Raw genomic sequence first — 22,414 nt, 5'->3', positions numbered from 1 at the left:
ATGCCAGAGTCAAAATTGGGTTAACTATAAAGATTTTGCAGTCTAAAACAGGACTACACTGTTTATATACAATGTTCTGATGCAATTAGCATACTGGTAGTTCTTAGGCATGAGCAAATTAAAATTTTGGATTTCCTTAATAGTTCTGGCACAGAAAACTAATTAATGACAAACCTTTGGTATACAGCAGGTGGAATAACGAGAATAAATGTGTGGCCAGCTTTGCGTATCTTTTGCGCCAGCTCACGCACAAAACTTGGCAATTGTTCAAGCAGCTCAAGATTAGGCATCTGACTCCAAATCTCCAAAACAATACCATCTAAATGGTGCATCTGAAAAGGAAAAAAAAGTTACTCAGTATAACTTTGACAACACCAGAAATCTGGGTTTTGAAATTAATCCCAATTAGATATTTTCTGCAGTATATCATGCATATATGTGTGTATATTTCTTGACTGAGAACCAGCTCAGAACTTTTGTCCTGTCTAGTGTCTGGCATGCAATACATGGTGATCATATGTAAGTTTTAGAGCTCAACATCCAGAAGGAAGTACATAAAAATGCAGTTTGTCTTTTGATTGTTAATTTGCAAAGTCAGTAGACAGCAACTGTCCAGGAAAACAGTAAAAATGGAAGCTTGTTTAATAATGTTTTACACTGATGGGATTGCTGTTTTTTCTTTGTAACATGAATGTAGGAACCTGGTTGTTCTTTTTTAATTGCTTGTATTTACAATAATAAACAGTTATCTTTAATTCTGTCTTGTGAAATATTTTCTTAAATGTGGTTAGAATCCTACTCCCTTAGATATGCCTGCCACATTATTAAATTTCCAGACACATGGGGAAATTACCCATTCTCCAGCAATTAATAACCAAACACAAAGATATAAATTCTGAGGTAGGGATATTTAAATGTGTGTGCTGTAATAAGAGTAAGGAATGATTGTTGATGTTATACATGAAAGGAAATTGAATGTCAAGTATTAAGTGAGACAAGTTAAGAGGGATACATATGAAACAAGTTAAGAGGGATACACATGAACATGTGCACTCTTTTGGATGAATTTAATTTTTTAACACATGGCCATCTTCCATCGAAGTAGGGATACCCAAAAAAAGAGGAAACATATTCACCATCATTCACTCAATTACTGTCTTGTTGAAGCTAAAATTTTAATTTCACATGGTTTGGTCTAGTGAAAGTGAATCATGGAATCTACAAACTACATCAAGGATGGGGCTTGAACCCCATAGCAGGGAGGAGATTAAGCTCTGGGCAAATTATTATCTTTGACAATTCTTTTCTCTGCCCACAACAGAGCTATAACTATTCCTACCCATACACAGTATAAAAGGTAAGCTTACAAAATACATCTCCTGGTCTCACATGTAATGAAACTAGATTCCATGACTCACAAAATCGTAATGACACTATTGCAAACAAACGATACTATGGGTGGGGCTTGAACCTGTGGTTAGAGAGTCATAAAACTCTAGACCAAAGTGTTAGCCACTGGACCAGCTGGCTACAATAAGATTCATCCAACTGGGTATATTTATACACGATAGGAAGTTTAGCATAGGCACCACTGTGACCACAAATGCAAATTTTTACAGACAAATCTCCTATGCTAACCTTCTTATGGTGTATAAATACACCTAGTTGGATGAATCTTATTGTAGCAAACTGCCCCAGTGGCTAACATGTCGGTCTGGAGTTTTACGACTCTAACCATGGGTTCAAATCCCGCCCGTGGTATGGTTTTTTTGCAATCGTGTCATTACGATTTCCTGAGTCATGGAATCTACAGTTTCATTACATGTGAGACCAGAAGATGTAGTTGGTAAACTTATCCTTTATACTGTGTATGGGTGGGAATAGTTATAGCTCTGTTGTGGGCAGAGGAAAGAATTGTGAAAGATAATTTGCCCAGATTGGAGGGAGAGAGTATGGAGGAGGTGAATGTATTCAGATATTTGGGAGTGGATGTGTCAGCGGATGGGTCTATGAAAGATGAGGTGAATCATAGAATTGATGAGGGGAAAAGGGTGAGCAGAGCACTTAGGAGTCTGTGGAGACAAAGAACTTTGTCCTTGGAAGCAGAGAGGGGAATGTATGAGAGTATAGTTTTACCAACACTCCTGTATGGGTGTGAAGCATGGGTGATGAATGTTGCAGCGAGGAGAAGGCTGGAGGCAGTGGAGATGTCATGTCTGAGGGCAATGTGTGGTGTGAATATAATGCAGAGAATTCGTAGTTTGGAAGTTAGGAGGAGGTGCGGGATTGCCAAAACTGTTGTCCAGAGGGCTGAGGAAGGGTTGTTGAGGTGGTTCGGACATGTAGAGAGACTGGAGCGAAACAGAATGACTTCAAGAGTGTATCAGTCTGTAGTGGAAGGAAGGCGGGGAAGGGGTCGGCCTAGGAAAGGTTGGAGGGAGGGGGTAAAGGAGGTTTTGTGTGCAAGGGGCTTGGACTTCCAGCAGGCATGCGTGAGCGTGTTTGATAGGAGTGAATGGAGACAAATGGTTTTTAATACTTGACGTGCTGTTGGAGTGTGAGCAAAGTAACATTTATGAAGGGATTCAGGGAAACCGGCAGGCCGGACTTGAGTCCTGGAGATGGGAAGTACAGTGCCTGCACTCTGAATAAATTTAAAAATTTGCACATTTAATGTTTCCTCTCTACTGTAAAATTAATTATGGGAAGCACTAAATGCTTAACGATCATACAGTGCCTAGAAAATGAGAAATAATCAGGCATGATCCCAGAAGGGAAAAGTATTTAAAATTAACAACCTTAAACTTTGTAACATACATACATAATTTATAAATTTACAAGTATCATTTTTATACAATGTGTATTGTAGATGCATTTGCAAAAGTTCCATATGTTCAATTTCCATATTATTTTTGTGAAGTATTAGATAATATAAGTACCTTGATCAAAGTGATGATGTTATTAGCAAGCTTATCACGTTGATTCTCCGAATCAAAGAGTTCTCTGAAATCACGGGGTTGCCATCCTTCAAATAAAATTCGAGGTACAACTGCAAAACACAAATTACATTTTAGATATTTTTTAACACACCGGCTGTGTCCCTTCTGTAATTTATACAGGAGAGGGGAATAATTGCTAGGCTCTTGCTCCCGGCACTTTGGTTGCCTCTTATTACATGTATGGCTTATGGAGGAAGGATTCTTCTCCACTTCCTCATGGAAATATTTTAGAGATCTCTGCTGTAATTAAAGGAGGAAAAATTTATTTCCTAATAAATTCAATGAACTCAGTGTAGATATTAAATCCATTAATTCTGTATGAATTACAAGACTTCCAAAGTTTTTAAATAATATTTTAAATAAATATTCAAAACACTCAACCTACTCACCATACAAAACATCCATACTTATTATTGCACTTATTACATACATAGAACACTTAACTCTGATATTAACCCTCCCCTCAAACATCTCCTTGCCAACCTCAACAGAACACATGACCATAATACAAGGCACAGATCACTCTTTGATGTTCCTCGTGTCCATCTCACGCTATGCAAAAACTCAATGCACATAAAAGGCCCTAAAATCTGGAATTCATTACCTGTAAATATAAAAGAAACACTACCTGTTTATAAATTCAAGTCTCTTCTCAAAGTTCACTTACTCACTCAAAACCAAATAAATACTGAATAACTGAACCATATAAATTGTATATCCTAAATGTTACTCACAATTATATCACACAAATGTTAAACCTAACTTGTTATTTTTTTAAATACACTACCTAACAGAATACTCCATTCTACTGAATGAACAGCAATGCATGCAACCATAAGAACATAAGAACGAAGGAACACTGCAGAAGGCCTACTGGCCCATGCGAGGCAGGTCCAAGTCTCCTACCGGCTTAAGCCAATGCACCCAACCTAGTCAGGTCAGGTCACATTGACTTAAGGGAGGAACACGGCAACCGACCTGGTAGCGCAAGCTATCACGTCTAACTCACACCCACCCACATCTACTCATGTATTTATCCAACCTATTTTTAAAGCTACACAACGTTCTAGCCTCTATAACGGTACTTGGGAGTTTGTTCCACTCATCCACAACTCTATTACCAAACCAGTACTTTCCTATATCCTTCCTGAATCTGAATTTTTCCAACTTAAAACCATTGCTGCGAGTCCTGTCTAGGCTAGATATTTTCAGCACACTATTTACATCCCCTTTATTTATTCCTGTCTTCCATTTATACACCTCAATCATATCCCCCCTAATTCTACGTCTTTCTAGAGAGTGCAGTTTCAGGGCCCTTAGTCTATCCTCATAGGGAAGGTTTCTGATACATGGGATCAACTTTGTCATCCTCCTTTGTACATTTTCCAGAGAATTTATATCCATTCTGTAATACGGTGACCAAAACTGTGCAGCATAATCTAAATGAGGCCTAACCAAGGATGTATAGAGTTGAAGAACAACCTGAGGACTCCTATTATTTATGCTTCTTGATATGAAGCCAAGGATTCTATTAGCTTTATTGCGAACACTTATGCACTGTTGTCTTGGTTTCAGATTACTGCTAACCAGAACTCCTAAATCTTTTTCGCAATCCGTAATATTAAGATCTACATTATTTAGTTTATATGTGGCATGGTTATTGTCCTGTCCAACATTTAGAACTTTGCATTTGTCTATATTAAACTGCATCTGCCACTTCTCCGACCACTGCATCAGTCTATTCAAATCTTCCTGGAGTGCTCGAATGTCCTCGTCAGAATGAATTCGACGGCCTATTTTGGTGTCATCGGCAAACTTGCCGATGTCGCTCTTTATGCCCTCATCTATGTCGTTTATGTAGATTGTGAACAGCAGGGGGCCCAACACTGACCCCTGTGGAACACCGCTCGTGACACTTCCCCACTCTGATTTCTCCCCATTTATGCAAACTCTCTGCTGCCTATTTGTCAACCATGCCTCTATCCAGGAAAAAATTTCTCCTCCTATTCCATGTGCTTTAATTTTCCTCAACAGTCTCTGATGTGGGACCCTGTCAAAAGCCTTAATGAAGTCCATATACACAATATCATATTCATTACCATGATCTACCTCCTCAAATACCTTAGTGAAAAAAGTTAATAAATTCGTAAGGCAGGAACGCCCCTTTGTAAAACCATGCTGAGATTCGTTGATTAATTTATGCTTTTCAAGGTGGCTACGAACTGCCTCGGCAATTATTGATTCCATAAATTTTCCCACTATGGAGGTCAGGCTTATTGGTCTATAGTTCGAAGCTAAGGACCTGTCACCTGTTTTGAAAATAGGTATCATAGGACCTGTCTTTGTAATACTCATTTGTATTTTATAGTTATCTGTTTACAATAATGTCTTATCACTGATTTCATCATTGCTTAGTTAATCTTAAGTTAATTTTAAGCCAGCCCGTAATGCTATGCATATAAGTGGCTTTGGCATGCTGCTCTTACCTGTATGCTAAACTACTGAGTTTATGTATTGTACCCTAAGTAAACAATTTATGAAAAAGAGGAATTTGTGGAAGTGTGGTTGAATGTTGGGTAAGTCATTAATATAAGTCCTGCACTGACACTACCTCTCCTTGCACCATATTACACCTCTCCTTCCCTCACACTCTCTCCCTTCCTCACACTTGCACCTACTCCCCAAGCCCTCATTCCCTCCGTCTCTCCTCCCTCACACTCACCATTTCACACTCACACCCTCCCTGTTACAGTGCTAACATCCCAGGTTTTAGTGCCCATAGAACCAGGCAAGATTTCACCATAGAAGTTTCACTGCTAAATGAGTAATGAAATAATAAGCCAAGGTGACTGCTATGTCTGTACCCTGGCAATTCCCTATAATGAGGTGCATACAAGTTTGTGAGAACTTCTAATTGTAGTCATATTGTATGTATTAGTCCTTATGCACGAGCAATAAAGCATCGGTGAAGTATTTATTATTAAAGGCAAAGCACTACACCCATAAAAGTCATGCAGTGCCTTGGAAAAAAGAAGCAATTGGGTTGGATCCAAAGGGAAGAGCAAGTCTAATTCCTTTTATCAAGAAACCTTCCTTGAGGGGTGCAATGCAGTAATACCAAACATTAGATATCCACAATTCAGAATCCTAGTCCTTAACCAAATTTAACCATTATAGGTAAATCTAGTATTTTACCTAACTACATTCAATCATAAGAAATACAGAATGCTTATCTTTTTAACTAGTTTCTATATGCACAACATTTAATACAGGTAATTACAAGAAAAATACATTTAATTACATAAAAACCAATGTATAATAATGTGACAGGATTAAGATTAATTTTCAAAAGTTGCAAAAGATGTCTAAAAGTTCAGAATTTCTGATAATACCCTACTGTCTATAAATTCTTTAATTTTAGAACATGGGTCAGGAAACAAGAAAATGCCTCTAGACACAGTCTTTAATGGCGACCCACAGTGTGATTAAGCAACCATGGACAAACAGGTGCCATGTAGTCAGTGATTAAGCAACTTACTTGAGACAGATTTTCCACCTACAAAGGATTATTATTTAATATCCTTGGATAAAATTTACTCCTATACTTGTGGCACAGCCTTTAATTTAATCCCTTCCTCAAATCATATATACTGTACAGTACTTTATCACAGTACTGCTGAAAACCAACTTTACTGTAGTACTGTATCTATTAGCTTCTAAACTCTTAACTTCCAGGACTATCTACATATTCATTTCCAGTCAATCTCTTCTATTTTATTTATAGATCCATGAATAAATGATACTTTTTTTTTTTTGCTGTACATTTTTGTACTATACTACATTCACAAGTCTGGCCTACTGTACAAATTAATATATTTTATAAAATCTCATAATTCTAGCTTAACAAATAATTCCTTGACAAGAAGTTTTATATTCTATCTCTGCCATAATTAAGAAGTTAACTACTCCATAGTTTTAAAATAATTTTATTATTTTTGACAACTACTCCATGGGGGTCCCCTGTTTATGAACAAGATGTGTTCACAGTATTTCAAATTATGTATGAACAAGTCATTTATAACTCTGAGCCTATTTTCCTGAACAAAATGATAATACAAAGTACACATACAATGAACTTTACAATCATACTTTTCATCACTGATGAAAAATTATGTACATTATGATTTCTAAATGAACAGAAGTTTCAAGACAAAATAAAATTGTTCATTCATAATTTATAGTAAACTCACTTTTGACATTAACACCTTTTCCAGCCTTTTTAATTTCCTTCATCCACCCTTGGTCAATATCATGGTCTCCAGTAATGATGGTTTCTCCTCCACTGTGTTTCAGCTGTAGCCAAACTGGTGCTATGTGGGTAAATTTACCACCCAGAAACTTGGCTACATCATAGCCATGATTGTTCCACTGAAACAAATTAGATTAACTATTAAAGTTGGCTAACACTTAAATGTGTAATGTTTCCATGTTCTAAAACAAATAAAATGGAACATGTAATCTCTGTATCAAGGATAATAAAGTTGTATACAGTACAGTACTTTTGAGTCAGTTATTCTTATGCCAGGCAACAACTACACCTGTAGTTTCAGAAAGAATATAATTGAAGAACATCTGCAAAATTCATTTTTTAACTGAATTTAAGACTTGACACTAGTCCATCCTGGACTGCAACGTTCTTATAAGGTTGTAACTTGACAATAGTCCATCCTGGAACTGAAATGTTAACATAAGGTTCCTCTCCTGAGTATGGAATTTTGAAATACTATAGTACTGTGTACTACTAATTCCATGACTTGATGCAAAAGCAACAATGAATGCAGAAACTAGCCTACTTAAAATAGTCAACAATAAATATATTATGGTACATAATAGGCAATTATAAACAAATTAAGCAGTTAAATAATGGAATCAGGATGGTAATGCATTTCAAAACAGAACTGAATAAACTTCTTATGTACTATAACATATGGGTAGATTATATTCAAGGTAATCAGGAAACCTGCCACTTCATTATATCTAAAACTACTTAAAATTAAGACAACATTAAGACTTTACATAAAAGATTTTTCAATATTAATTTTAAGGTACAGAGTATACATATGATATGCAATTACAGCATGTGTACATACTACCAAAAAATCTTACCGGGGTGACATAAGCCAGAGTCATATGGCTTACAGCTCTGAGGGCAGTATTTCCATGATAGCTGCCATGGTTTTCCACAACATCCTTCCACTTAGGACGATCAGTTACAAGGCCACGCTCAAATACAGTCTTGTTAAGTGAACCAGATACCTGTATATGTAGTATATCAAATTGGATTTTTCAACATTAAGGAGGAACATGGTGTTTTCATGTAATAAATTTTAATAATTTTTCTTTTACATATCCTTCATATAAATATGACTTATAAAGCAAACAATTTTGTAAATAAACTAATTATTGAAAAAATAAATTTAGTAATCTATATTCAAAACCTTCCTCCCCCATTTTACTTCACTCAACACTCATCATGTACCATTCTCCATTATTAACTCTCCTCCTTTTCTATTCCCCAAACCCTCTATCCCTACCTCTCCACTACCTTACCTTTCTGTCACCCTCCCAAATCACCAGTAACCCCCCCCCCTCTCTCTATCTGTGAGTTCTTATGAATTTCTAGAAAAAGCAGGTGATCAAGAATAACAAAATCCCAAATTATTATTATTACCACACATTCTACCTCTAACTATCTTCTCTCCAACACTCCCTCCTGGCATCACCCTTCCTTAGTGCCACACTTGCCAATGTATTCATGGAAAATCTAGACTGAGTGTTGCCACTCTCATAATTCCCAACACCTTATACTGACTTGGATATAGTAAGGCACTCAATGCAGTTGCATCTTTATTAGTACTCCTCACCCATGAGTGGGCTTCATCAAGTACTGCACATGTACTTGATAAAGTCCACTCATAGGTGAAATGTTGTAATAATAGACTCCACTGTATTGGGTCTTTTTACCACTCGTCAGCACTGTTGTCAACATATTGGCTTCAATATCCTAGACACCCTGATATCCATGCCCTTCTTAACAGGATCAACACTCAATTCCTCAATCAAGTTTAGTCTGGAGCCGAGCGTGAGTGAGGGTATTCTTCCCTTCCATTGATGTCCTCCTCTGCAGGACACTGGGAAGTGGCACCCTTTCCTTCAAGGTGTACAAAAATCCCATCAACAAGAATGATGTAACGCTTTTATTTTCACCTTGCGACTTGTACCAAGCGAAAGTGACTGGTTTCTTCTCATGGGCTCTCTGCCTTTCCAGCCCAGAATTTCTAGAAGAGGAATGCTCCTATATAACTGGAGCCTTCGTTCACTTCCACTTTTAAAATTTTTTAGTTCATCTATGTGATGATGGCAACATTACCTGGCTCTAAGAGAAACACTTGCATGGCCACTGTAGCTACCATGTACTTCTATTACAGACCTTATCAAAAAAGCAACTCACTATTTCTCCACCAGCTTCGGATCTGTAGTCTATACCATCTGCAGGGTCATAAGATATACATAAATTGGGAGGTAACTAACGACCAGGCCTAGTGAACAAAAAGTATGCGCAATGTAGTAGGATGACCTAAACATTAGCATTATTCAAAGACACTTGAAAATCACCTCATGAATTGACGACACACTCAGTCTTTGGTAAACCTGAATTAAGTAGGCACTGATGCTTAATAGCTTCTCATCGCTGTTTCTAACACCACACTACTGAGCAGAAATCAAATAGTTATAGCATCTCCATCACCGTAGCCCACATGATTTCTGACCATGTCTACATAGCATCAAGCAATTGGGTTACCTGCCCTGTCATTTGCATAAACCTGGCCAGACAATGCTTATACATGTTCAGGTATGCTATGTATCATTGGAGTTATTCATTAGAGAGCACTAAACCCCTAAGGGTCAACGTTGGAGTGATCTAGGTCCCACGACTAAAACATTTCCTATTAAAATGTCTTAAATACTTAAAAATGTGTCCTTTGCCTCAACAAACATGTTCCCATAACAGACAATTTGAATAACACTGTAGGCACAACATAAATTGCATAATCACACGATGAATGGATCGAGGTCAAAATAGTCATCACAAGGAGTGATTAATTAAAAAAATGGTTAAAAACTATCATCACAACATCCAGCGCTGGTGTTTAATGAAAGCAAGTTTTTAATTGGTTAGGCCTCTGGCAATACAAGTGCTGAACAAAGCATATCGTCGTGGCCAACTATAAAATTGAACTTGCCTCCCACTACTGTACCTCATCGCCACAACCCTTCTCCTTATATGTATATTATACTCTCCATACATACTTGCATTGGCTTGAAAAAGACAATGCAAATATTATTATTACAGGGAGAACACTAAACCCGTAGGGGATAATCAGATAACCTGATTACCAACGTACACGAGGTAATCGGGCACATTCATCACCTTCAAAACTACCATTAGAAAATATCTACACGAATACCACCTGGTGGTTCACCACTTACTCTCACCCAATTGACCATAAACAGAAATATCAATCTCAATCTTAAAATAATGAATCCTAACTAGTCATAAGTTGGCCTGTGATACTCCAATACTGAAACAATGTACTGTGCCAAAACAAAAGCATTCACATTGCTAAACTCACAAACTAGTATTTAGTCACTTAGCCATAATACCAACTTACCTCATAATTTGTAATATTTTAAATTTAAGAATTAATCTAAGTCTGCCCGAAATGCCTAGCCATGCTAGGTGTTCTAGTGGTACTCTGTAATTATTTTACTACATGTAAACCACACAATAACCAAATTCTGTAAACTCAGCATTGTAATCCTTATAGAGAATAAACTTTGAATTTGAATTTGAATCAAGAAAAGATCAGGGCCAGATTCTTGCACAAAGCCTCTCACCAGCGTCAAGGAACCTCCTTGGAGGGAAGATGAAACTGTATCCTTATTAGTTATTAGTCTACCAAGACTGCACTTGTTGTGTTTTTGCATATAATCTGTAGATATTATTATATATAATACCATTTACTGATAAACAAAACATTTGCAAAACTTGAGTATATTACCCAAATTTCGTTTGCACAACATGTTTCTCTAGTAGGATACAGGTGAATAAGGCACTGGAAACATAGTAGTAGTACTGATGTCGTCACCCTAGGTAGATGGCGGTCAGTAACTCAAGCCTAAAGCATAGCCATGCGGTCAACCTTATATTCTAGAGTAGAGGTGGAATGAAACAGCTCGAGTTTGTCATAGTGTCAAAGACGTTTAGAGGCGAGTTCAAGATGTCTTATCTCCCACAAACAAGAACTCGTTGAGTGCAAACACTACCAGTCCCCCCATTCCCCTCCTCAAACACACAAGGTGAATAAAGACAGGCCGTTTGTGATATGATGACGCCAGAGGTGAAAAAAAGCACGAACTGTGGTGCACTATTATAGGCTTACTGGCCCATGTTACATTCACACCTAACACTTCTCATATCTCCTCAAGGGAGGTAGGTGCCTTGATGCCCGTGAGGGGCGCTTGATCCAAGGAAGTGGAAAGCCTCCCGTTACTTGTCTCATTCCTCAGGCACTATATGAACCCCTACGGTTTTAGCAGTATAATGCAATCTTTATTGGTAACGTTTAACCCACACAATGGGCTGTCACAAATAGGATGTTTGGCGATAAAATTCACTGTATGGGCAAAACGTTATCAATAAAGGATTGCATTATACTGCTTTGTCTTTTCCTCTGTGAGAGAGAGATTTGTAAAAGCGGCAAGTTGACATACACTATGGAAGAATGGAAACTTTTACAAAGACACCATTTCGTTTGCAAGTCCATTTTTTAAGTTTAAAAGACGAGTCTCAGAATGCAAGGAAGCAATTTTTTCAGTCTCAGAGTGGCAAGTACAAAAACTAAAGAGGAAGTGGATGCAAACATCACGCAGCTTCACGCTTAGGCATGATTGGACCCTGTAGACCAGGAATCAGTAAAACCGGTCGATAAGAATCAAGAGGCGCGACCAAGAGCTGGAATGCTACCCTTACAGAACACTCATACACACATTCTTCATATGCATACCTACTCTAATCCACATACACAACACTCATTCCATATACATAAAAGTAACAGGATAACGGAAAACAAAACTATAAAAATGTAAAAATTAACGTGGTGTTATTTATGTAGTAAATTTTCGAACTGGCAACTTGGAGCTTCCTTTTAAATGTGATACAGTGTGGTTTCCCGAGGTGTGGTGTTAAGATGTCAGCTCAACATACTTCAAGAAATCAATTAAGACCATACAATACAAATGGTAGGTGAATTGCACTTTCATACATGTTGTATAAACATGTTACCATACACATTAATTAACTGCATATTACGTTTCTAGTGGTGAAACTTAGCATTCATGTCACTGAAACAGGATTTACAGTATATTATACACATGATGACAAAATAATGCTTTACTTGTTGAGAACTGTTTATAAATGAATTCAGGTTGGATAAATTTGAAGGAATGAAGTGGTTTAGTAATAAAATTATAGATGGGTGAAACAAACAAGCAAGGAAGGCTACTGAAACGAAGGAATTGGATAACTTTCAAAATAGGATTAGGAGATACACGAATAAGAAGTGGAATTTATCTAGTTTAGACCAGTGGATGAACATGTTACGTGCAACACTTGGGAATTTTTACTGCCGAAACGTTTCGCCCATATAAGAGGCTTCGTAAGTCGAATAGAGACGAATACAATAGGGGACAATATAAGCCTGTTGTGCAGGCGAAACGTTTCGGCAGTAAAGATACCAAGTGTTGCATATGTCTTATTCATCAACTTCTCGGTATTGTATGCCATCAATAACATGATGAACCTACACCAATGCTCTTATTTAAGAATTTACTCTGCTTCAGGTGAGCACAAGGCATGGACCATATGGCTCATTGTCAGGTCTAATGTGGATTTACTCTATATTTGCCCTATTGTTACGAACTCGGAAAGCGATTACAGTCATTTCGCTTATAAAAATCTTATTATTGTTTTTGATTTGCTGCAGTTAAGCTTTGCTATTATGTACAAGCTGTTTTTCAATATAAATAAATTAATAAATAAATAAATAAATAAATATATATATATATATATATATATATATATATATATATATACACACACACACACACACACACACACACACACACACACACACACACACACACACACACACACACACACACACACACACATCTCTCCATGGGTCCTGAGAGAGGGAGCAGAGGCGCTATGTGTACCCCTAACAACAATATTCAATACATCTATCGAAACAGGGAGATTGCCTGAGGCATGGAAGACAGCAAATGTGGTACCAATCTTTAAAAAAGGAGACAGACATGAAGCACTAAACTACAGACCAGTGTCACTGACATGTATAGCATGCAAAATCATGGAAAAGATTGTCAGGAGAAGAATGGTGGAACATCTAGAAAGGAATGATTTCATCACCAGCAGACAACATGGTTTCAGAGACGGGAAATCCTGTGTCACAAACCTACTGGAGTTCTATGACATGGTGACAGCAGTAAGACAAGAGAGAGAGGGGTGGGTGGATTGCATTTTCTTAGACTGCAAGAAGGCGTTTGACACAGTACCACACAAGAGATTAGTGCAAAAACTGGAGGACCAAGCAGGAATAACAGGGAAGGCACTGCAATGGATCAGGGAATACTTGTCAGGAAGACAGCAGCGAGTAATGGTACGAGGCGAGGTGTCAGAGTGGGCACCTGTGACCAGCGGGGTCCCACAGGGGTCAGTCCTAGGACCAGTGCTGTTTCTGGTATTTGTGAACGACATGACGGAAGGAATAAACTCCGAGGTGTCACTGTTTGCAGATGACGTGAAGTTGATGAGAAGAGTTCATTCGATCGAAGACCAGGCAGAAATACAAAGGGATCTGGACAGGCTGCAGACCTGGTCCAGCAACTGGCTCCTGGAGTTCAATCCCACCAAGTGCAAAGTCATGAGGATTGGGGAAGGGCAAAGAAGACCGCAGATGGAGTACAGTCTAGGGGGTCAGAGACTACAAACATCACTCAAGGAAAAAGATCTTGGGGTGAGTATAACACCAGGCACATCTCCTGAAGCGCACATCAACCAAATAACTGCTGCAGCATATGGGCGCCTGGCAAACCTCAGAACAGCATTCCGACATCTTAATAAGGAATCGTTCAGGACCCTGTACACCGTGTACGTTAGGCCCATATTGGAGTATGCGGCACCAGTTTGGAACCCACACCTAGCCAAGCATGTAAAGAAACTAGAGAAAGTGCAAAGGTTTGCAACAAGACTAGTCCCAGAGCTAAGAGGTATGTCCTATGAGGAGAGGTTAAGGGAAATCAACCTGACGACACTGGAGGACAGGAGAGATAGGGGGGACATGATAACGACTTACAAAATACTGAGAGGAATTGACAAGGTGGACAAAGACAGGATGTTCCAGAGACTGGACACAGTAACAAGGGGACACAGTTGGAAGTTGAAGACACAGATGAATCAAAGGGATGTTAGGAAGTATTTCTTCAGCCACAGAGTAGTCAGGAAGTGGAATAGTTTGGGAAGCGATGTAGTGGAGTCAGGATCCATACATAGCTTTAAGCAGAGGTACGATAAAGCTCATGGTTCAGGGAGAGTGACCTAGTAGCGACCAGTGAAGAGGCGGGGCCAGGAGCTTGGACTCGACCCCTGCAACCTCAACTAGGTGAGTACACACACACACACACACACAGAAGAAACCCCTATCTTTGTGGGTTACCCTTGTCTTACATTCAGTATAATGTTGAAATAAAAACACATAAGCAACATAAGATCATTTAATTAAGAGAAATTTTACCCACTGGGGATTTTATCAATCCAATACAAAAGGATAGAAGACATGCAAAATATACAGTGGACGGAGGTAAGGTGAATTAGGTAGGGTAAGGAGCTGCTGCGAAAGTCACTTGTTCGTGTTGTGTGGCAGGGTAGAATTGAGCAAGACAGGTGATACACTCAAATTTCCGGAGCTCTGGGCCACTGCTGTGGATGCTACAATCAGAGCTACCTAGACACTATATCGCCCAGTTGTCGAAACGTCTTTTAATTAAATGTCTTACGTGTTATATGTCTTTTCTACAGCTTGTCGGTAGTGATAACATTGATACTTGTCCAATGTAATAAATAACATGTCCCATGCATCAAAAAAAGACATACACCAAGGTATTCTAGGTAAAAACTCCAAACCTGCTGGTTTAATTCAAGTGTTGTGTAATAATATCGGCACAATACTCCGAATCTATAGATGCACTGTATTGTACGAATATGATTTACTCCCTGGTGAATATTACGTAATGCATGAGACACTTGTGCAACTAGTATCTTTGTTGTAGAAACGTTTCACCAACCAGTGACTTCATGAAGCCACTAGTTAACTAAACGTTTCCACAAAAATTCCCAAGTGTTCCACTAGTGTCTTATTTATCAACCTGACGGTTTTCTGAACCATTTATATACAATATTATGTAATCCCTTTACAATATTTTCTTCCTGGCGAATACATATTATGTAATCTCCATTTCAGCTCCAAACTGATAGTTCCATAATTCACTTGTATATAAAAAGTACACAGTTTCCACATAGTTCCATAATTCACTTGTATATAAAAAGTACACAGTTTCCACATACCAGAGGCAAACAAGAAGAAATGGCTTTCTCAAGAGACGACAAACAAAGGACTTTTGAAAACACACTACACATTATCAAATGTTACTCTTATTATCAATGTTTTCAAAGGAAGCTATGCTTACGATTTTTATTTTTAAATGTAATAGTTGTAAAAGTTAGTTTCCTTTAGTGGGATATGTTTACATATACTTGGCTATGATGAACCTGCTATTATTAAATACAAATTTTCGTTCTGTAACATTCGTATTAAAAAAAAAGTCATTAAAACTATTTCTGATACCCTGTGCAACATTGTGCAACCTCTAAGACATTATACATTGTGTGCTGTGAATACAAATTTCCCATTTTATGCCTTCAGTCGTCTGCAATACGCTCAGTAAAGCTTAGAAGTTACAATATCCACTGCGCTATTAGGGTTCTTACAGCCTTTGAAACGCTGGAGAAAAATAGTCTTGATTTATGTAATCTACACAAGATATATCTCGGCTTAGGTGATTAATGCCACAAAATTGTGGCATTAATCACCTAAGTGGGACAAAGTATCAAATAGGTATTTTTATACATATTTTTGGAATATCTTTAAAATAGGTTCGACATAAGTGGGACTGACTGGGTGAGAGTAAAACTTGCAGGGTATGGACCACTAGGTGGAAGTCCTCGAAGGCCCATATGGATTAGTCACTTACCTCACCAGTTCCCTATACCCTCTTTCCTGTCACTGTATTACTGGTACTTTTTTTTTCTTCTATTTAAAGCCTACATTTTCATGTCCTTCAGGAACTATACGTTAAGCCCATATTGGAATATACAGCACCAATGTTGAACCCACCCCTAAATAAGCATGTTTAAGAAACTAGAGAAAGTGCAATAATAATGTAGGCAGGGAAACACTAAAAGGCAGAAACGGGAACTTAGGGATACCGGTGGAAGTAAAGTCACAGATGAAGTACAGGGATGTTAGTAAGTATTCCTTCAGTCTCAAGTGTGGTCGGAAAGTGGAATGATCTTGGCGAGAAAGTGTTAAAGGCAGGCGCCTTGTTATGGCACACTGCCATAACAACATAATGGAGTGAAAGATATGGAAAGAAGTGCAAAATAAACCCAGTGAAAAACAGGGGTGCGGTGGGGACAAAAGGGCACCCTGTATCAACATTTGTGACCCCAGACTATTCAACATCTTACCAGATATCAGAAACACTGCTGGAACAAGTGTAGAAGCCTTCAAGAGGAAACTGGACAAGTATCTTCACCAGGTGCCGGATCAACCAGGCTGTGATGGATATGTGGGGCAGCGGACCTCCAGCAGCAACAGCCTGGTTGACCAGGCAAGAACCAGACGATTGGCCCATTATTATTATAATCAAGGGGGAAGCGCTGAACCCGTAGGATTATACAGCGCCTGGGGGGGGGGGATGTGGAAGGCATTCAGGCTTAATTCGGGGAACTGGAGCAGATACAATTCCCTAAATCAAGAGCCCCTCGACAAAGACAAATGACAGAGAAGCAGCCCAGCCACCGTGGAGAGAAGACGTCGTCCTTCCTGCTCTTCAGCTGAGCAACTCTGAACACTGTTACTCGAGATTTTTCTTGGGTTATCCTGAGTAGTTCTTCACCAGAGCTGAGAGGAAACTTGCTTGCAGTCACTTCGAGCCCCATCCCATCAAGAGGGTAAGGCGGTGACTTGCTTGCTTGTTCACCCCCTCTCATCCCCATCCCCCCATCCTCCCCTCACCCAAACATCAACACTGGCCCACACACTAACACACTACATACATTGCCATCCTTCTGACTTTCTTATCTTCTTTTTCGGCAACTTCTCTTTGGCGAGTTAACACAAGGCATTTTGACCATCCGGTAGCCCGTGTGGTTTTTTAAAATCCGGCCGATCTTTGCCTTGGGCCCTTTCCCCTCACCACTCGAGGGTAGGCTATCTTAGGGGCTGACCTTCATAGGTCAGCTGAAATAGGATGTTAGATTAACATTAAGGAAAGTTCCCTTTTTGTTAAGAAATTCCTCTGCCAGATGTTCCTTCCTAGACATCATGGCGAGGATTCGAGTAAGATTACGTAAGTATTGATGGAAATCAAATGTCAATGAAAGAAATTCTAGCATGTATTTGTTCCAACTCAACTGTTGCTCTAGTGGATAGTTTTCAAACCCACGCTGAAGCAGTACTTCTCCTCTCTTCGGAAGAAGAGTTACTTCAACTGCTGAAGCATGATGTCCTTGAAAAACTGAAGACTTCTGGTGTTACCCCAGTTGCACCTGAGAGCTATCAAACTCAGAGGACTGTGTTTGTTGCAAGAATCAACAGTTTCATGAAACATAGCACAGCGAATGAAATTGTTGAGAACTTTAATACAAAGAATTCTGAATTTAGGGCTGTAGAAGCACATAAATTCTCTAACCCAAACAACAACAAGGTAACCTTAAAGTTAATACTTGAGACACCTGAGGAGGCCAAACTTGTGTGTCAAAATGGCTTCAAATGCTTTGGCACCAGATGTACACCTGACCAAATCTCTCTTGAAAGATTTGTCAGTGTGACACAATGTTTTAAGTGTTATGCCTTTGGTCATAACAAATGCAGTACTCAAGGGCAGATTTGTAGCATTTGCTCTGGCCAACATTCTTATCGAGATTGTAATAATAAAAATACACCCAAATGTGTCTTCTGCAATGGAAAACATCATGCTGTTTCTGCTATTTGTCCTGAAAGAAAAAAGGAAATGCAGAAAATTCTTGAAGCCAAGAAACTGTCCACTTCTAAGAAGACCACTCCCCAGGCACCGCCAACGATGTCCCAAACTTCCTTCCCAGCTCTGCCTGGATCAAGTGGGACTCCTCAGGTCTCTACCAATGGTTCCAATGTTTGGAATTCTGCCCCTCTTGGAGCGCCCCAATCTAACCCTCACCTACAACATACACAAACGCAACAACAAGGTTCAGTCTCATCTATGTCTCAGGTATCCACAGCCGGGGATATGACGAGAGCACAACTAATGTATATGATGGCCAAAGACATAGCAGGTGGTGACATTCAACTCTGCTCTCAGGTTTTAAATGATCTGTTAATGGCTAATGGGATCACTCCCATCACTATCCCAGAAAATGTGAAGGCTATTATGACCCAGCCTTCTCATAACAAGAAGTATGTACCCTACTCTACATCTAAAAATAAGCCTAAGTCATCCCTGGCCCAGGGATCGCTCACCTCGCATACCCAGGTTGTCAACTCCCCTCAATCCGATAAGTCAACACCTGAACATAACAATGCCCCAGAAATTGGTGCCTACTCTCCCGCTATTGAAGCTGATCTTGTTGAACAGGAACTTTCCCAGGATAACTCACCTTGCCTACCTAATTTTCCCTTGGAGCCTCCACAGTCTCCCATTAACTCTCACGAGCCTCTGCTTCCTGTAACTGGGAATATCATACCTCCGTTTTCTGATGATGACTAACGATTCTAATGAATCTGTTAATATTATTACCTCTAGTGAAGATGATGGCATTTTTAATACACAAGCACCTACGCAGAAGTTCCCTCCTCCCCTTGACGAGTCCAGCAGGAATAGTGTGGATACCACACATGACACTACTTGCAGGCGTTCAGACCGCAGTACACGAGCGAAGTGCAAGAAATAATGGGGATTACAATTTTCCAACTTAATGTTCAACATTTCTTTAATAACCGTTACCTTCTTGAGGTTGAACTACATAATTACAATCCCGATGTTATACTTTTGAACGAGACAGCTGCAAGAGTTGATCAACATATTAAATTACGTGGTTACTGTACTGTGGAGAAATCGAGAGGACCCTTTAGTGGTGTAGCCGTCTTAGTTAAATTAGGCTATACATTTAAAAATATTCATGTTGATGAAGATAACATTCTTGCAATAGAAATGACAACGTCTCATGGACAACTAGTGATAGGAACTGGATATTTTCCCCCGAGACAACGATATATAGAGTCAATTCCTCTACATAGGATATTAAGCAGAAATATTCCAACAATTCTAGCGGGAGATTTTAATGCTCATCACCCTGCCCTCTTCAACTGTGGAGCTGGTATTCCACTGGGTGACTTAAAAGGAAAACAACTCTTTAATATCATGACAGCTAGAAACTTGTCATTTCAAGGCCCATTCTTTAAATCGTACATTGGACCTCATCCAGGGACACCAGATATAGTACTGACAAACAGAGACTGTGACATCTTTCACTGTCGTATATCTCCTGGTGGAAATGTAGGATCTGACCACATCCCTGTTATAATAAAACTACAAACTTCTCCATTTAGAATACCTATACCTCCTAAACCCAATCTTAACACCCTAGGCTTTGACCCCTTCAGGGCATTTCTGGGTGATGATGAAATTGTGTCATTGGAAAATCTACCTTCCACTGCAATTGATGATGCAATCAGGTCCCTGCATAATCGAATAATTGAAGCTACTAATGCAACTTGTCAATTAGCTTCCACAAAGATTTACCAACAATATAAACCTACTAGGGAAATTAGAGACAATTTAAGAAATTATCAAGCAGAATGTCGAAGGCATCTTCAAACGCGACAACCACCAGCAGCTACACTGCACCGATTAAGGCAAGAATTAATTAACATGAATAGTCATCACAAACGGGACTTATGGAAATTGCTAGTTCTTCAAGCTAATCAGTACAAACGTGAACCAGTAAAATTTTGGAGTAAGATCCGACAACTTTTAGGGGCAAAGCACAAGGCTCCTAACTACCTAGTTCATACCTTCACTGATGAGGATGATGAAGATGTTGAAATTAAACTTGACGATCCACAGGACCAGGCTAATTTGATGGGTGATGTATGGGAGAAAATTCTCTCCGACAATAACAGTCGTCAATTTAACAATAATCATTATCAGTTGGTAAATGAATGGAGAGATGAGAACTTGGATGATCTACAACCACTACCTTCCATCGATACTTCAACTCTTGAAGATACCCACTCGCTTACTAGACCTATTACATTACTAGAGATGAGTCAGGTTATTGGAAGAATGCGCAATAGAGCCCCTGGCCTCTCTGGAATAACAATGAAACAAATAAAGTTCCTCCCCAGAAATTGTAAACAGTCTTTGGTAAATATCTTTAATGCCATCTTGGCCTCAGGACATTTTCCAGTTGTTTTTAAGACTGCTAGGATGATCTTTCTAGGTAAGCCCAATAAAGACATTCACCAACCTGGGAACTATAGACCTATATCTTTACTTGAAGTCACTGGAAAGGTTCTTGAGAAGGTCATTTCCAACAGATTGAACTACTATATGGAGTTTAATCACTTTTTTACTGAAAAACAATTTGGCTTTAGAACACAGAGGTACCAATCATGCAATAAATGTTATTTTCGATACTGTAGCAAGTCTAAAGCATCAGGGGAATCTTGCCTTAATTGCCACCAGAGATGTTCATAAAGCTTTTGATAGCTTATGGCATGATGGCCTTATATACAAACTCATTGACCTACCAGACCATAACTGGACTTTCCTCAGAGTAATATATAATTTCTTAACTCAAAGAAAAATCATTCCCACCTTTCATGGCAGGTCGACAGAGCCTTTTATACCGACGGCTGGTGTCCCACAAGGTTCTTGTCTCAGTCCACTTCTGTTCAACATTTATGTGAATGACCTTCCTCACCAGAGTTTAGTGATACGATTGTGACACAGTTTGCAGATAATGTTATTCATGTCGTCTCATCGACTTCGGTAACAGGAAAATACAAGTATGAGAGAGTCATAGAAAAAATGAATATTGAACTTCGTAGAACATCTAATTGGGAAAAGAAATGGAGAATTACGACTAATCCTGACAAGGTCCTTGTTAGCACGATAGGATGTTTTGCATCAACAATTGAAGATAAAGGGGGTATCTCCATCAGAGGTACACCTGTAGCCATTAGAAACCCTAACAAGATTTTGGGATATGAAATAGACAGGCTGCTCCACTCAACATCTCATGTAACTAAAAAGATCAACATAGCCAAAGCCGGTCTTAGCAGTCTCTTTCGATTCAATCAAGCCCCTCAACATGTCAAAAAACATCTGTATAAAATGATAATAAGACCAATACTCGAATACCCTTGTGTCCCAATGTCATTAACAACAAAGACCAACATGCTACGGCTACAAAGGGTCCAGAATAGAGCTCTTCGCTTCATTACCGATACCAGGAGGAGAGACAGTTAAAATGGCAGATTTACACATACAACAAGATATTACTGCCATAAATGTACGCCTCGACACTCTAAAAAAGAAACAACTCTATTCAATGCAAGAACTATACATGCCAGATAGAGAACATCCTATACAAGTGGTAAATACCACGGATTATATAATCAATACTCCTCCTCACAGGACTCAAAGAATGACTCTCCCACAGAGGGTCCGTCGTTTTATACATAAAGATGATTACCATCGACCCATGATATTGAGCAACCTCCCTGATGAAGAAGATTGGGTAGCACCAGAACCCTTCTATGTATACTAAGAAAATCATCGCCCCCAATTAGGGAGACATCTTATATAACAATCTAATGTAAAAATTATGCTATTTACCATGGCTGGACACCACCTGTAAGAAGCCATTGTCGCGTAATTCCATAAACTGGCCA

At 39.0% G+C, this 22,414-nt stretch overlaps 2 protein-coding genes across 2 annotated transcripts in view; one reads left to right on the top strand and one right to left on the bottom strand.

Moving 5' to 3' along the window:
- LOC128696679 (chitinase domain-containing protein 1) overlaps nt 1-22,414 on the bottom strand; it is a 53,439-nt gene that overhangs the window by 15,265 nt on the left and 15,760 nt on the right. The window contains exons 2-5 of the mRNA XM_053788024.2: nt 8,166-8,315; nt 7,250-7,427; nt 2,940-3,049; nt 175-332 (exon numbers count right to left, since the gene is read on the bottom strand). Coding sequence (XP_053643999.2) covers nt 175-332; nt 2,940-3,049; nt 7,250-7,427; nt 8,166-8,315 — 596 coding nt within the window. The remainder of the gene's footprint in view (nt 1-174; nt 333-2,939; nt 3,050-7,249; nt 7,428-8,165; nt 8,316-22,414) is intronic.
- The window catches only part of LOC128696680 (vesicle-associated membrane protein 3), an 81,103-nt gene continuing 70,959 nt past the window's right edge, over nt 12,271-22,414 (top strand). Inside the window, exon 1 of the mRNA XM_053788025.2 lies at nt 12,271-12,362. Within this exon, the coding sequence (XP_053644000.1) occupies nt 12,311-12,362 (52 nt within the window). The 5' untranslated portion in view covers nt 12,271-12,310. The remainder of the gene's footprint in view (nt 12,363-22,414) is intronic.

Source organism: Cherax quadricarinatus, chromosome 46 (assembly GCF_038502225.1).
Source record: "Cherax quadricarinatus isolate ZL_2023a chromosome 46, ASM3850222v1, whole genome shotgun sequence".
NCBI lineage: Eukaryota > Metazoa > Arthropoda > Malacostraca > Decapoda > Parastacidae > Cherax > Cherax quadricarinatus.
The sequence above is the reverse complement of the archived record's forward strand: the minus strand, read 5'-3'. Positions and strand labels throughout refer to the sequence as shown.